This window comes from Alosa pseudoharengus, unplaced genomic scaffold (genome assembly GCF_046254945.1).
Source record: "Alosa pseudoharengus isolate Yale_2024_CS ecotype anadromous, Long Island Sound unplaced genomic scaffold, YU_APseudo_1.1 YU_APseudo_1.1_scf_7, whole genome shotgun sequence".
Taxonomy (NCBI): domain Eukaryota; kingdom Metazoa; phylum Chordata; class Actinopteri; order Clupeiformes; family Clupeidae; genus Alosa; species Alosa pseudoharengus.
This window is the reverse complement of record NW_027468859.1, coordinates 8,804,650-8,822,149: the sequence shown is the minus strand read 5'-3', so window position 1 is coordinate 8,822,149 and position 17,500 is coordinate 8,804,650. Positions and strand designations below refer to the sequence as shown.

Genomic DNA, 17,500 nt, shown 5'->3' with positions numbered 1-17,500 from the left:
GGGAAACAATCGGACTGGCAATGCATGGAGTGTGGCTGGGAGCGACTGCTTTTTATTACATAAATATATCAGGCATATTTACTTGCCTATGAATATAGGCTATGAGTATTACATTTTTCCAGAGAGGAGGGGGGGAGTGATCTAAAAAGTAGGTCATGTCAAACTTTTGAAGGTTTTCTAATCAATGAACTTATTGAAAATGAACGGCTCTTTGTAATAACTTTAGTTCTGAATCAGGGAGGGAAAAAATCCCAGTTCAAAAATCTTACATCCACGAATGTAGCCATATCTATTCATATCTGTATCTATCCATATCTAGTAAATAGTCCAATTACTCACGTAAAATTTTCTGGGCAGTTTGGAGACACAGTCCTGTGATATTTGGCAGCTATTTTCGAGACAGAAAAGAAGCAAGGAAACACCCCTCAAGCTACACTAACAAACTCCCAAGGCCGTGCAGTCTACACTATTTTTGCAAATGAGGAAACCTGCGAGTTGCCGAGTAGGCTCTCTATGCACAGATGTCCTCATTTCATATCCAGCTCATTTACAAAGGCATTGTGGTGAGAGGGCACCCAGGGTTTGGGGGTGCGGTGGGGTGTGTGTGTGTGTGTGTGTGTGTGTGTGTGTGTGTGTAAGTGTGTGTGTGTGTGTGTGTGTGTGTGTGTGTGTGTGTGTGTGTGTGTGTGTGTGTGTGTGTGTAAGTGTGTGTGTGTGTCTGTGTCTGTGTGTGTGTGTCTGTGTGTGTGTGCGCGTGTGGTGGTGGTGGGGGGGCATCTTCTCTCTGAGCTCCACTTCATGCCCTTTTCATGGCTCCCTCAAATGTTCTCGTACACAAATGTACAAGATAAAAAACACCTTAAAACAAAAACAAATGAAGGTATTTTCCAAAAAAAACCATAAAGGTGCTTTTCTCTACAACAGACTGGGCTGCTCTCCCTGGTTTGATCAGAGGCTCAAGTTTGTCATTTGTGTGTGTGCCAATCATGGAAATACAACTTTAGAACATAAAGGTTAAGACAGATATGCCATTGTGTATGCTCTAGTCACAAAACCCTTATTGTCTGTTCCAGGGTTGTGCAAAATTCGAATTGCAATTCTGCTTCCTGTTTGCTACCTCAATTGAAATGCAAGTGAAATTCAAGAATTGAATTTAAGAGCCAGTTTCAATTCAATTCTGGAATTTTGCACAACCCTGGTCTGTTCTGTACTCTATTTATTCCCTTACAGGACTCGTAAATGTTCATCAATGTCCTCATAGAGGTAAAGAATAATCACAGTCTCAAAAAGTGCCAGGCCCTTGAACCAAGCCAAATGGGGAAGTTACAGACAATATCTTTCCAAAATCTATTGACACCCAGTGAACACCCATTGTTCGCTAAGACAATGACAATTGAGAATTATGCCTTTAAGTAGGCCAAAACGTTGTACAACCTGGCCTATAAAAAGATTTCAAGAGCATTGCAACATCTTCTTTATCTGCATTGTTTGCTAAAATGTCTCCTTCTTGGTCCTGAAAGAGATAAGTAAAGCGGATGGGATAGATTGCGAGCAAAGGATACAGTACAATGACTTAATAACTTGCACTGCGCTAAATGTATATGATGAGAGATGGGGATGTTCGAGAGAATGCAGGAACATTGCAGTCGACAAGGAGACAGAAGACAAATCTGCTACCTCTCAAGCTGATAAAAATGATAGGGAATCAAGTGAAGGAGTAATTATAGCTTTGATATCCAAATATGAATCATTGCTCGGACTTCAATGAGAAGTTCAATCAAATTTAATGATAGCAGTACATTTACAGTAGGAGCCAATACAACAATGATTGTTGGGGGGGGGGGGCTATCAGCCATGAAGGGGAAAAAGAACGCACTGCACACACAGTGGATTTTTTTTATGCTGCCGTTGTCTCAAACGCAGGATTTTTTTTAAGCTGCCGTTGTTTCAAACGTACACAACCAGGTTTTTTTTTGTAAAGCTGGCGTTGTTTCTTGTCTCCTGAGTTTCTACAGGGAAAAGGTTTGTGCCGAGGACCCTCAGGGCTCGCCACTCGTACAGTAGCACAGAGTTTGATAGAGCCTGTACAATTTGGGGTGGAAACAAGCCTTGTTCCATGGCTCCCCAGCTAAGAGCCGCTCGACTCACGATTCCAAGGCATTGCGCGCGTGAGAGTCCCTGGTGAGGGAGTGTTCCGATTGGAACAATAGCACAATAGATAGTCTGCTGCTCGACTGCGCCGCCCTGGTTTCACTGCTTTTGCCGTGGTTGGACCCCACTTGAATATCAATGAGGCACTACAGAACAAATGGGGTTTCAGACAGATATAACCAGTGGAATGACCTCCAGTGCTAAATGTCCCTTTATGTATATTGGAGGTTAATTTACCATTGATGCAGGGATGCAGGAGGGTCAAAGATCCAAATGTGAAGAACTGCTCCATTCATTCCAGTCATCATTCATGACCATCATCATCTGTCATCATTCAATGAGTATTAGCATTTTCAAAGAGCTAGTCAGTAGTCAAGTCACAGGGTGCTATACAGTGAAGGACTGAGAAGCTACTATAAGAAGTGGTTTATCAAATAATTTCCATTTTATAAATATTTTCATTATATCACACTCATTCTCAACGCCTCTAAAGCCCAAATGAATCCATATGGATCCAGACCTCAGATATGGAGAAGCTTTGGAAACGAGAAGCAACTGAATACCAAACCCTTTCCATGATGGAGGATGGGATCATAACAACTTCTCCATGGGTGGGGGGGGCATCCAATAATTGATGGTCACGATCCACTCAACATGCTTAAAACCCAAATGCATCCCTATCTCAAGATAAAAAAAAATATCCAGAAACACCTAGTCACCCACCAACACTCCATCCCAGTATCATTGTAAATCACAACACCAGTGCATCTTACCTCATCCACATTCTCGAAGGCGTTGATGATGTCGTAGGGTAGACAGGAGAGCAGGTCGATGACGAACCAGGTCTTCAGGTAGTTCATGCGGATGAGCTTGGGGTCGGAGATCACCTCGCCGCCGGGCCCCACGAACGTGGTGTGGAAGTTGAGCACGATGTCCACCAGGAAGATGACGTCCACTACACTGTCCACCACCAGCCAGGCCAGGTTGTTCTGCTTGGTCTTGAAGGAGACATTGTAGGGCACCATGATGGCCGTGTAGAAGGTGAGGATGAGGATGATCCAGTCCCACGTGGTCTTGAAGGTGCAGTAGTGGAGGATGATGTGGGGGGGCGTCTTAGGGGCCTCCTGCTTGTACTGGGGCAGGATCTCAGAGCCCAATTGAAGAGCCTGGGGAATGTTGTGGGGAGGGGTGTGTGTGTGGGGGGGGGGGGTGTTGGGTGGGGTGAAACAGTGAAGAAGAATAAAGAGAGATAGAGGGGAAAAAGTATATGGTAAATATGGAAAAACCCGACAAAAAGAGATGAGAAGGAAAATGAGACGAAGGAAGGAGAGAAGAAAGAAAGAAAGAAAAAAAAGAAGGAAGGGAGGAAAGAAAAACAAGATTGGTTTAGGGCGGTCACAGAAACATAGAATCAGAGAGTGTGTCAGAAACAAATGGCAGTGCTTGATAAACTTAATTAGTAGTGACCCTCAAGCGATTAAAAAACAAAACAAAACACTGTTTCCCTATCTTGCTTGTTTGAATCTGTATATCTGCAAGGCACAAACATCACTAGTGGTACTGTCACTTTCCAAGAGAATGTCGGCTAACTGGCACCCAAAACCACTTGGATAGCACGTCATAGACCTACTGTGGAGGAAGGGACGTAGCTTAGCGTTTGGACAGCTTAGCATTGTCCCCTCTGGTTTTATTCCCTTTCAAAGATAGCCCATTAACTTAGCGCATGCATTATTAAAAAGGGGGGTGCATGCAGGGTTACAAGGCATCATGGGAAATAAGACGGCAACTCAGCAGGGCCATAAGAGTCTCTCTCCCTGACATGCTACATGCATCAGTGTTAAGTAGAAAGTGAATTCTAGCGACAGCGAGAGAGTGCATTATGCACAGCTATGTGTCGAATGGTGTCGACTTAAAAGCAGTATGGAGGACCAGGCTGTCTTTCCACCATTAGGTTCAGCTCGGTTTGCATGAGAAAAATGCATTTAAGGAAGTGCAACATCAGATAAAATCAGGTCAACACATATATTTCCTATATAGTATTTGATTTATATACTTGTAAGGTACAATGTACCAGCACTCGGTTATTTCAAATGAAAAACCAAACGGAGATGTACGTATGTTATGTAGCATAAGATCTCTGATCTGTTGACTTTACCCACTAATGTACAGAAGGCCAGGCTCAGAAGAACTGAGACACACTGCTCATGAGACAAGGTATTTCAGAAAACAGAATGTGTGTGCGACTGGGTGGTGTGGGGGCGACTTTTCCATCTCCATGGAAAAAATTTTAATGGCATGTGTGCATATGCTTATATGTGTGTGCACACGTGAGACAACACTTCATGTGAATGTACATATACAAAAACAAAGAGACCACTGCACATTTTTCTGATGTCATTCTACGGTTGCTGAGTGACATTTGAATGAGTTGACGGCCATATTCCAAATTAAGAGACCACTGCAAATTTGAACATGACTGTCAACTCATTCGAATGTCACTCAGCAACTGTAAGATGACATCAGAAAAATGTGCAGTGGTCTCTTTTTCCAGAGCTGTATGTAGTGATTGTGATATTCTATATTCTGCATCATGGTAGCGGTGTGTGTGTGTGTGTTTGTGTGTCTCTATCTGTGTGACTAAGCACCTGTGTGTGTGTGTGTGTGTGTGTGTGTGTGTGTGTGTGTGTGTGTGTGTGTGTGTGTCTGTGTCTGTGTGTGTGTGTGGGGGGGATACTCACCTCTGCCAGTCTTGAGTGCTTGTGGGTGACCTCAGTCTTGTTCACAGGGGCCAGCTGCTGCAGAGTGCTGCGGCTGTTGGTCAGCGCCCGAGTCAAACGGGCGAACTTGGTCCATCCTGACAACAACAACAACAACAAACAAACAAACAAACAAACAAACAAACAACAACAACTTCTCACTGAGGAGCAACAAACGACAACAAGACAAAAGGTCAACATCTCACTGCAACAAACAACAACAATGAAACAACAGCGATGGCTTACTGCAGAACCACCACAAAAGACAACAACACATCAATGTCCTATCATAGAGTTATATTGTGTTTTGTTGATACATACGCTCATTCTCATAATTACACATATACAATTAATAATTAATGTCTTTGTATGAGCAAATACTCTGTATCTCCCTTATATATATATATATATATATATATATATATGTATACACACACACACACACAGACAGACAGACAGACAGACACACACACACACACACACACACACACACACACACACACACACACACACACAATCAAGCAGTTCCCTAGGTCCCTCCTGGCAGACTCAATCTCAGACACAGAGAATCCCAGCGAACTTATTTCCCTCCAGGCTCCGGACAGCCTCCCATTCCTGCATCTATCCCTTCGCTAATACTCTCCCTTTATCACACGCTGCCTAAATATCTTTCTAACGCCGATCTCAAGTGAAGTGCTCCATTCTCAGCAGTGTGCTTTGCTCTGTCTCCAGCGCTGGGTTTTGTTTTCCCTCTCCTCAGTGTTGTTCAGATGCGCTCTTTTCAACATCTCCCTATTTTTACGTCTGAGTGGGTACATGTGGATCTAGGGGAACGTATAATGATATAAGGGCCTCTTTATGATTCCCGGATGGAAAACTGTTATGGAACAGAAGGGTGTGTGTTTGTGTTTGTGTGTGTGTGTGTGTGTGTGTGTGTGTGTGTGTGTGTGTGTGTGTGTGTGTGTGTGTGCGTGTGTGAGAGAGAGAGAGAGAGAGAGAGAGAGAGAGAGTGTGGGCATATGAGTGTGTGTGAGTGTGGGCATATGAGTGTGTGTGTGTGTGTGTGAGTGTGGGCATATGTGACCAGGCATGGCAGAACCAGGCTCAAGTCGCAGAGACGCAAGTCATTTTTTTCAAAATTAGTGATTTTCGTTTTTTTGCAGAATGTGCAAGTTGAAGTCCTAAAGAAGCAATTCCATGTTTCCGATAACAGCATTGGTTACTGAAGTGTATATTTTGTCTTTGAAAATGGTTAAGGTTCAGGAAGTAAACCAGTGTTTGAATTGGGCGTGACTTTTAGTGCTCTTTTTTTCTGTCGGCCAATCAGCTGTATGCTAGAAGTAACCTCATGGCTACTTACTGAACCAGCATGCTGTTTGTTTACAATTGGAATGGAGATGGACAAAGCACAGCGGATTGCAGATGAGCTAAATCTGTTGATGAAGGCGACTGCATTATATTGGAGAACATCCCTAATCTAGAGCTGATCTTAGCCGAAGATATGTACAACGAGGAAGAATCTCTCGGTCTGGCAGCAGAGGAGCTAGATCGTAAGATATCAGATGCTATTTCCACAGTTACATTTGACGGGGATAAAGTTTGTGTGTTAGAAACTTTATCCATTGCTACTAGCTAATGTAGCCCTACTGTCGTTAGCTATTGGCACCATAGGCTACTAGCCAAAACTCATTACAGATAGTTTCGGTGGGCAATTAATTTGAATAATGCGAGAATGTCTTGTTTTGACTGACGGCAGGGTGCCTTGCATCGTGTGTGCATTCAAATTAACAGGGTTTGCAAACGTGAGCTCATGTTTGTTTAGTTTGCGTTTTAGACTATTTTATCCATTGCCAACCTGGTGCCTTGCACTGGGTGTTAATTCAAAATAACATGGTTTGCAAACGTGATCTCATGTTTGTTTTAGACTACTTTATCCATTGCTACTAGCTGGTTCTGTAACCCATTACAGATAGTTTCGATGGGTCATTAGCATCATATGATGCACTGCAGGCTGACAGATCAGTGACCGTGACAGGGGGGAGGGTTGATCTTAATGTCATGTAAATGAGGACCATTGTGTTCCCCTCCCATGGATTGAGAGAGAAAGTAGTCAAATTGTAAAGCCTGATTTCTCAGCTTGTAGCTTTGAGATGTGTATACTTTAAAATGGCTACAACTTATTCAAATATTATCAGATCTCCATGAGTGAGACATCATTGGATAGCTTTGAAACTACACTTTCAGAATCTGTGAATAACTCAAAATGTCTCTGGGGAGACATGTGCCTGGTTTTGCCATGCCTGGTCACATATGAGTGTGTGGGTGTGTGTGCACACTGGGGCAGTTTGCCTCCTTTGATGCCCCTTCTCATTAATGTCTCTGCATAAGCTAAGTTTCTCTCTCTCTCTCTCTCTCTCTCTCTCTCTCTCTCTCTCTCTCTCTCTCTCTTTCCATCTCTCTCTCTGAAGCCTGTGTCCTCAGGATCAGCACAAACTGCGCACTAACTAGTTAGCCAGCAGAGAAAAAAGAAGCTCTATTGTGCGTATCCGAAAACACACAGCTGGGCAACACCACGAGCGGAGGTTCTGCTTATTTTATTCACTTCTCTCTACGCTGACCCATGCATAGTCAGAACTCTTGAAACAAAGCCAAACAGCCAATAAAGGAAATGGGCCATTTCGAGAGAAGTGCTTCCAACCTCTTTATTGAATTACTAAATATAGGAAAATGGGGACATACAGAAATAAAATCCAGAATTGCTTCGATGAGACATTAGTGCTTTTGGATATACCTTATATAGCATCCTCAAATCTGATTTAAAGCCCTCTCCACTGGGTGCATAAACATAACAATGCAATAAAGAGTGGAAAGTGAAGGGTTTTTTTTGTTCTTTTTTCATTTTCCGCTTCTATTTCTTCCAGTCCCACTTTATATTAAGTTATCCTATTACCGTGTACATATGTAAGCCATACATCATAAAATGCACTACTCAAAGGCTTATTGTTACAGCATACTTCACAGGGCGTTAGTCTCTGCAGTGGCTGGGCTTGGACCATTTGCAGCACTGGGAAACGATTGTCCACAACTGAGATATACGGTTAGTCTGTGTCTGTATTAAGACTAATTTATGCTCCCTTTTCATAAAAAAAATAAATGTGTCCGTTTCAAATGTTGCTTCATTTGGTCCATATCTGTAAGCTTGCAGGAAACGTGCAAAAAATATGTCCAAAATGAATGGACTGCAGCCTCCACCTGTACCCATATCCATAATCTGTGTTTAACAGTGAGCATAAATGATCCTTAAGACTTTCATGTATCCCTCTCAACAGATTGATATTGCCCTCAGATCTTTTACACACATGCCATGACATTTAGGCCATGCCACAATCCATACATCTCCTGCCAACATGCATGTTGCCAATTCAAATTCCCTCTTTGACACTGTTTTTTTTGTGTTTGCCTTTATTTAAGGATACAATTATTTGTCTAAAGGGAAATTGTTGTCCACCTCCCCTTCTCATGCTGTGGTCAAATGAGTTGGGCCATAACACCTGAATACTATATCTTAACCAAACTCAAAATACATTGTGTAACAGCAAAAAAGTATAGTAAATTGATGAATTAAGTATGCAGTATACAGTAGTTTAAGACACCTACAGTCCATCTTTCTGATCTTCCTCTATCTCCTCATCTCTCTCTTCTTTTTTTAGTCTTCTCCTCCTCCACGTCCACATCAGCTCATTGAGATGGCGAGGAAGGGGGAAGTCAGCCGTGTGGACTGATTGGTGGAAAGGACGAAAATAGCTCTTAACGCCGGGCCGTCTCCGTTCTTTCCAGTCAGGCACGCGAGAGAGAGAAAAAAAAAACGAGCCAAGCATATGAAGGGAGAAGGCAATTTAGTCTGCATGCCTACACAGCACTTAGCATTGGTGACATGATTGCCTGTCTGTCTGTCAGTCAGTCAGAGGAACAGGACGAGCACTTGTACAGGACAGAGGATGAATCAGACTCTGTGAAATGCTATGAAGATCACAGCGAGTCATTCCATTCACTTCAAAATGAACCATCTGATCAAGCTATTATTTGTGTTTTGTTTGTTGCCGTGCAGTTTTGAAACACAATAGCTCTTAGAACATATCATTGTTAGCCTAGAAATCTAGACGCACCCTAGCGGCAGCAAATTACATTTACTGCCAGGGCTAGTCTAGCAACTCTCTGTTGGCTTGTGAGCTCGAAAAATGTAACTTCTATCAGGCCAATCAAATCGTGTATAGAGTCGTTAGGCGGGCTTAACATAATGATTGATGCCAGAGTTGCAACGGTTTGGCTTGAATTCCCTGCTACTTGAAAACAAATAAGATAATGTTGCTGTTAGCGAACAGTGTGACACGAGTTAAGCTTTTATTAAGTTGGCAAAAGTTTGAACTAGCCAACTAGCTCCGCTGGTGGGAAACGCATGGGACTCATAGCGCTGTCCTATTGCGTGCAGAGGGAATTTGAAAGACAACCGATTATCCCGCCCCTCGGACTGAGCACTGCGAACGGTGAGTGCCCAGACCCTACATTTTAATGTGGGTCTGGCTCGTCAGGCTATATCATTGTGGTATTGTAATGAGATGTTCCTGCAGTGGTGGGAGACCTATCAGCAACGGCAACACTTTGACTACTAATCTGCTGTACATAATGAGTAAGTTAGCATATATTAATGGAGTTTAAGGTGTCAGACTTTGTCTACAGTAGCTCTGGCTCTCACTCCCCTCACCTACACTATCTCCAATTCACACACAGCTAGTGCTGGAGGCTGGACTTGTCTCATCTCGGACAGCTCTTGGGACACGTGGAGGAAAAACAAACTAATTAGCCGCCTGCTTTTTTTATCAGCTTGCTGTCATCCCCCCCTCCAAACACAAACACACAAACACACACACACACACGGCTTGAACTCTTTTAACTCAGCCAATCCCCATTTCTTGCTTCCTTGTGTGTTCCCACCTATACCCTCACCTATCCCTTCCCTCACAAAGGAGGCCAAACAAGGAGAAAGTCGTCTGCTTCGCAGGGACCACGAGGAAATGACACGGGCCTGGGAGATCCCTGAGGGGAGAGGCCCACAAGTGGGACAGGTGTAGGAGGGGAGGGTCAGGACGTGAGGGGGGTCCAGGGGGAGTTTGGACCGGGGCTTTCAGCTTTATGATGCTGGCTGGAGTCCCAAGTCTCAGGAGCCGCTCCAGACAGAAGTCCCTTGAACATATATACTCAGGGGAGAGGTACATACAGCTGTCTATCAGCTCCAGATGTTCCCCAGCAGGAACTGGCCCACAACTGGGCCAGAGTGGAGCCAGGACTGGGCCTAGTCTCCCTCTCAAGAGGCAAACGAAAGGCAGAGTAATGAGCCACAAAGCAAATGAAGCAAAAAAGAGAGGAAGAGGAAAGAAGGAAAAAAAGAAAAACAGTGAAGGGAGAGAAAGAGCTGGGTAGGAAGGAGAGAGAGAGAGAGAACGAGTAGAAGACTTGGCATGGCACGCAAACAACTCTCATGAAAGCAGGGCACTCCCCCCGAGAGGGTAAAAAAGTCTGGATAAAGTGCTTGTGGTTTAGAGCAGTTAAGGTTATGGTTATTCCCCCCCCCCCCCCCCGCCATCTTAATGTTTCAAGGTTGACTAGTGTGCCTTTCTCATAAAGTGGAGAGAGATGAGGCGGAAAGTAAGGGGGCTCCTGGGTTAAGGGCCCAGTTACTGAGTTGTCCTGTCACCCAGTGAGTGGTGGGTCCTGAGATATCCCCCCCCAAAGGTCACAAACTTTGACACACTAGGACGCAAAGATGCAGAGACACAACCTCACTCACACACACACACACACACAAAGAGGCACAAAGACTTTTAATAGTATGTGCTTTAGTGGCCAAAGTGAGTAAGCAACAGAAAGCCATCTTCTATCACGGTGTTCACTACTCTATGTTAACTGACCAAGGTTTGACACTAAACCATATCCCTGATCTAGAGGCTGGCATGCGGTGCCTGACCCTCACAGACCCTCAGCTGGAGGGGGAACGGTGGTGGTGTGTGTGTGTGTGTGTGTGTGTGTGTGTGTGTGTGGGGGGGGGGGGGGGGGGTGGAGAGAGGCCCCTAGTGGATCGCGGGGCCTGTGTGTGTGCCTGGGCCGGCATGCTGCACAACGTGTGCATATTTCATGGCACTCCCCCAGGGCCAGGCCTCAAGAGGGCGGCTGTTTACTCATGAGTGAAGCACGCCGGCCCAGTGGGGATCGCTGCTTTCTCCGCTCACTCTCACACTCTCACAAACAGACACACACACACACACACACACACATGCAAACAATGACACAGACACAACACCAATGTGCACATATAGACACACACACACACACACACACACACACAGCCTCTTATAGTCATTATGCCTGGGGTTCGGTCTGCTCCGGGGGTGAAGTGAGACAGTGGCACGGAAATCAACCTCGGGGAAAGGGCTCCATTACGCAATGGGGGCCTAATTACAAAACAGGCATCTTTACAGGCAAACACGCCTCACGCAGAACGATCCTAATGCTGAGGGAGGCCAGCGCTTCAGCTCGCTGTAAAAGTTTCTGACTTTTATCAGCTATAAATATTATATACCAAAATAGATGCCTGTCTGGCACTCCCTGTTAAGTCAAGTCAAGTCAGTTTTATTTATAAAGCGCATTTAACATGCACAGAGTGCAACCCAAAGCGCTCCAACAAACAAGACACATAACAAGACAAACGATGCCGGATGGAGCGGCGTAGTCGCCAGCGTGCCCATGACATCAAGACATGACAAATACATTTAAAAAATAACAAATACAAAAAATGCTGGACGGAGCGGCGTAGTCACCAGCATACCCGTGACACCAGACATACAAGAAAGGCAATGATGATCTGTGAAAACTGCACAGAGTGTCTTCACAACCGATATGCCAACAAAGTTCTTTAACGTTAGCAAATGATCAACCCGGTGAATTCACTGGCAGTCTGGAGATCACGTTAACGTTAGGCTTTGTAGACTGCAGTCTGGAGATCACTGGAAGAAGTAGTGGGCGATCGTGTAGATCCGCAACTCGCTGGACTTCTAACAGCGACCGTCTGTTAACGTTACTCCGTGAGAATGCAGCTCCTCACCGCTAACGTTAGTCTGCAGTTGGCATGGCAGCTCGCAGGTCAGCAACAGCTCGGCGGCCACGGCAGATCTTTCGCAGAGTAGCTGGTCTAGGTCCAGCTGTCCTGAGAGATACCCTCGACCAGACAGTGAAGTGCACTGTTCACGGATGATTGGAAGGATGTCAGAGGCCCAGTTAGTCTGCAGTTGGCATTGCAACTCGCAGGTCAGCAACAGCTCGTCGGCCACGGCAGATCTCCCGCAGAGTAGCCCAGGTCCAGCTGTCCCAGAGAGATCCCCTTCGACCAGACCGTGAAGTGCAGCACCGCTCACGGATGGATGGAAGGATGTCCGATGCCCAGCTAGGGCAAAAGCTAGCCATAGCAAGCTCCCAATGGACAAATGTCAACGACGTTTCAGCTGACTTAGAAGCAGTAAAAAGGACTAAGAATAACACGAAAACTATCAAAAATAACGTAAATAAATAGGGAAAACATTTAACTAGACAAACCAATACAAAAAAAATAAACGTGACATTACATAAAATTATGAACATTACATAAAAACAAACAAAACCATGAGGCCAGACGGAGCGGCGTGTCTCGCCAGCGTCCCCGTAACCTAGCAACTTAACACAGGACAGCACCATTAACCAATCATGAATCCCCTACCGACATTGGTGTCTATTGGCAAGCCAATTATTTTACTTGAGGTAAGACTGAAAGGAGGCTGTGTCTCTGTAAAAAAAAAACCATGGCTTAGGTAAGCTCACTGATATGACTTTTGAACACAGGCATATGTGTTACAGCAGGTTAGGGAACGTTGATCTGGCTACTGCAGAAGATATTTTTCCGTCTCTACACCAGGAAGTGAAAGCTGAAAAGAAGTGGGGGTAGTTTTTTGTTTCCCTAACGTTCTCTAACGCACATAACGTTTCTATTTGGACGTCCACCCGATGTGACGTAGGCGCCTGCCCTGTCGGATGACTCGCTACCTATGGAGTTACATTTGTTCCACTTTTATGAGCGAGCAATAGCACAATTTGAGCGCAGAAAAATATTTTGAGCAAGCACACAAATTATATTTTGAGGAAAAATTAAACTTGAGCACAAAAAAAATTGTAGTTGAGCAAACAGGAATCTATGTTGTGCTCCACAAATGTCTTTGCCTGTTTGCTAATATCAATATGTATGTGCAACATCAGCCCCCTTTCTTTCAGTTTCACTGTACGTGCTCACATAAACTGTTCCTCCGCTAGCTCAGGAGATCTCTGTTGCGCTCGCTCAACTTCGTCTGTGTGCTCGCTCAAAACTGTCGACAACAATGTTTGTTCCACAATTCATCAACCAATCAGAAAATTCAGGGGATGAAGTCTAATTCTCCACAACGCCTAGCATCATTTACTAGTGTCAGTGGGAATCGGGAAAGAAGGAACATTGGAGCACGCTACACGAAAATACATCTTTGGTAAGTATTTATCATATGGGTATTGTTGGATTTACAACACGGTTACAACGTCTACTTAACTTCATGCGTTGAAACTAAGACCAGCATTATTAACCTTAACCTGGCTTATCTATAAAGTTATCTATATACTCCTTGGCTTGTCTTTTTTTCTTCAGTGTTCCTCTGTGCTCTCAGGCTGGTGGCGCCACGTCCTCTGCCCTCAATGCTGAACTGCCTCATTCCAGGCGAGAGCGGTAAGGTCCGGGTTCGCTGTAGCCCCTGCGTGCACCACTGCCCCCTCCACCGCCCGTGCTGTCCGCAGGTGAAACCAGAACAGCAGGTGTGGGGAGGACTTTATATTCATCACATTTAATTAGGTTGCTGTTGTTGCCTCCGCCACCTGCTGTCACATGGCTGAGGAAGTTCCCTTTCACACCGCTGGGTCCACATCACACTTTAGTCTGGCCCGTTGAACATGATTGGCACAGACGTGGGTAAGAGGTGTAAACATGTTATGCCTATTATCCCTGAACAGTGTTGGATAAGGTGTTATGAGACGTTGTTTCATATCTGGATATGGATATGGTAATAACTCGAAAATTATAATAATTAGTAATAATTTATTATAATTATTATCTCAAACTCCATCATTTTTAGGTCTATGATGATCATTTTAATGCAGTGGTCACAAACACCTGGCCTACAAGCCAAATCTGTCCCACAAGACAGCTTCGTGCAGGCCCTTGGTTGACCAAGATAAGAGATTCAGCACGCATATCAATTCTGCGCTCTATCAATACTCAAGGCTTGCATTGGGATTGCAGTTGCATGTCAATTGCGTCAGTTGACACTGCTGTGGGTTATCAAAATATGTATGGGCTAGTTGTCACTTAACTTAAAAGGTACACAAACATGTTTTTTTTTTGTCTGAAGAAACTGAAAATGTTGCTTGAAAATGCTTCATCATTCATAATGAGGCAACAACCTGTCTGCTTTGCGCAAAAAAATCTAAAGCACTATTACCACCAAAGAAGAGTATGCTACGAGAGGGAGAGATCAGAGGGAGGGAGCATCATGACACAATGTTTGAACCCAAGATATAAATACACAAACACCGTGTATTTAGCTTGACAGGGTCAAAAATCTTGTCTGGTGTTGTTTCTGCTCTCTGTTCTCTATTGCCACGACTCTTCAGAGACATGTCTGTGAATCTGTGTCACCAGATTCACCAAGGTACAAGACTGACATGAAGGCTTGTCTGGGGTAAGTCATGGAGGCCTGTCCATCAAACACCCCCCATGAACCCCCCCACACCCCTGCTCTTCTGACTGTTTGACAGGTAGCAGCCTGAGGCAAAGAGAATAGAAAGAGCGCACAGATTTGTTTTTTTTTTTTTGTTTTTTTTTGGGAGGGGGGGGGTTGTGCTTGTCTACTAAAACACACTGGGAGGTCTTCAAGCAGGGTATTTTGTAGCACCTGCTGAAATCGCCAGCTCTCTATTTGAACACAGTCGCCAGACCGTAACGTTGGTTACAATTCTGCGTGTAGCGGTGTGTGGATTCTCCGTTGTGAAGAGCCTGAGGCAAAACATGGGGGAGTGCGGCAGGGTGGGATTTGAGGGGACGGGTTGATGAGGTCCGCTGGGTCCAACGAGCACGCCACCGTCTTTGTGTTTGATGTTGGGCAGGAGTTGTCATGTCCCAGAGTCCTGCCCCTGTCCCCTATCCTCGACGGCCATGGAAGATTCCAGAGCTGGGTTCCCTACACAGAGGCACAGCTGGACCCAGGTGCACTGTCACCGAATGACAGGCACTGACACATCTCGCCTCTCAAAAGGGACAGGGAGGCTGTTTGTGTGTGTGTGTGTGTGTGTGTGTGTGTGTGCGTGTGTGCGTGCGTGTGTGCGTGCATGGGTGTGTGCACTTGCTATGCCCGTGTGTGAGTGTGTGTGTTTGTGTGTGTGTGTGCGTGTGTATGTGCATGCTTACGTGCGTGTGTGCATGTGTGCATGCTTGTTCGTGTGTGCGTGTGTGTGTGTGTGTGTGTGTGCATGTGTGCATGTGTGCGTGTGTGTGTGAGACAATGAGAGGGTGGAAGAGAGAGAGAAAGACAAAGCCGTTTTTGCACGGGCGCGGCTCCCCTGTGCGTCAGGTCAGAAGTCTTGTCAAAGGACAAGCGCTTCAGCTTAGCAGGGTCACGCGACAGCAAACTACAGACTGGAGGGCCAATGGTGCACTGATGAGCCCCACAGGGAGAGAGAGAGAGAGAGAGAGACGGGAGAGAGAGTGAGAGACAGAAAGAGAGAGAGAAGGGAGCAAGGGAGAGGTAGACAGTGAAAGACAGTGAAAGAGAAAGTGAAGGAGAGCTAGAGAGAGAGAGAGAGAGATACAGAGACAGTGGCAATAAAAGAAGAGAAAGATATGACATGGCCCATCAATCATCCACGCTTGCCCCACGCTTGGCGGCTTGCCCTCCCCCTCAGTCAAACGGAGCGCGCTCAAATGCGTACCGACAGCTCGTCTGTCTGTCGTTTATTTGGCCGGCGCTTCTCCTCCACTCGCGGAGGCCCGCGGCTCCTGGCTCCAGGCTTGAGGCTCGAGTACCAGAAAAAAAAAAACGAAAAACGGAATAACGCATCTCTAATTGACCCAGCAAAAGCCTTCAGACTCGCTCAGCGTCTCTTGCACTTGTGTTTCAACCTTCCTTGTTTGAGGCGGACGCCTATTTGAAAAAGTGACATGAGAAGCAAGCGCTTCAAAAAACACGGCGTTGATGAAGCACGTCTGATGTTACTATAAATAAAGCCAGTCTTTTATTATCCTTGTATTGTTGTTCTACAGATATGCTTGTCATGCTTTTTTTTAAAAAACCCTTTCCCTGTCTGTATTTGTCAGTGTAAAGTGATTAAGGCCACACATGTCTACAGGAGGGATAAGTGAATAAGTGAATGACTGAACTCATGCTAACCTACCTGTGTCATCGTCTCTTTCGCTCCCTAGAAATAAAGGGATCAGGGGAGAATTAATTGAAACTGGCATCTGCAGCAAAGCTCTATAGAGTAGTGTAGAGAGTGATAGAGAGAGAGAGAAGAAGAAAAAAAAGAGATAGAGAGGGAGAAGAAGGGGGGGCAGAGAGGGAGAATAGCCAGAGAGGGGATAGAAAGAGAGAGAGAGAGAGAGAGAGGACAGAAGAGGAAAGGAAAGAAAGAAATAGAGAAGAGAAAGAGAGGAGATAAATAGAGAAAGAGAGCTCACCTCTGGTGGTCTCGTCCTCTATGGGCTGCTTGAAAACGGTGATGTCTTTGAAGGTGCAGAGGAACAGGACCACCTTGTCATTCTCATTCCTGATGGGGGCCACCTGCATGTATAGCCACACCGGCGTTCCTGCACAGACACAGACATGATGGAGAAGGAGCAGGTGGAGGAGAGAAGGAGAAGGAGGAGGAAGATGAAGAGAAGAAGAGGAGGAGGAGGAGGGGAATTGGGGGGTTATGGGAAATATGGGGAGAAGAGAGAGAGGTGGAGAATGATGGAAGGAAGAGAGAGAGAGGAGAAAGTTGGGAAGGATGGGCAGAAGAGGAGGAATAAGAGGAGAATGAAGAGGAGGAGAATGATGGGAAGAGAAAATAAGAGGAGGAACAGAAGGAGAATGATGAGTAATACGGATGAGAGTAGGACAAAGAAGAGAAAGAGTTGGCACATGAGGAAGAGGAGGAGAAATCCACGGAGGAGGAGAGCAGAACCAGAAAGAGATTGTATGAATGCAGAATGGAGAGAAGGAGAAAGGTAATACGGTCATCTGAGAGGAGCAACTTCTCAACTGCTTCCAGAGAGCTCTGAGGGTCAGATGTATTATCGCTTCTTCGCAACGTGCACATGAAAACATGCCGTGGTATGTACAAACAGGCTTTGATAAAAGCGCAGACGGTGATTACCCCATGAGTGGCAGGTTTGATAACTACGGCGTAAACTAGGGTGACAAGATTGTATCCTCTTTTTGGAGGACACAAAAAGA

General features: G+C 45.2%; 1 protein-coding gene across 2 annotated transcripts in view; it reads right to left on the bottom strand.

The window, feature by feature from the left end:
- kcnh5a (potassium voltage-gated channel, subfamily H (eag-related), member 5a) overlaps nucleotides 1-17,500 on the bottom strand; it is a 127,229-nt gene that overhangs the window by 78,934 nt on the left and 30,795 nt on the right. For both annotated transcript variants that reach the window (XM_076272142.1, XM_076272143.1), the window contains exons 4-6: nucleotides 16,741-16,869; nucleotides 4,890-5,005; nucleotides 2,925-3,317 (exon numbers count right to left, since the gene is read on the bottom strand). In XM_076272142.1, coding sequence (XP_076128257.1) covers nucleotides 2,925-3,317; nucleotides 4,890-5,005; nucleotides 16,741-16,869 — 638 coding nt within the window. The remainder of the gene's footprint in view (nucleotides 1-2,924; nucleotides 3,318-4,889; nucleotides 5,006-16,740; nucleotides 16,870-17,500) is intronic.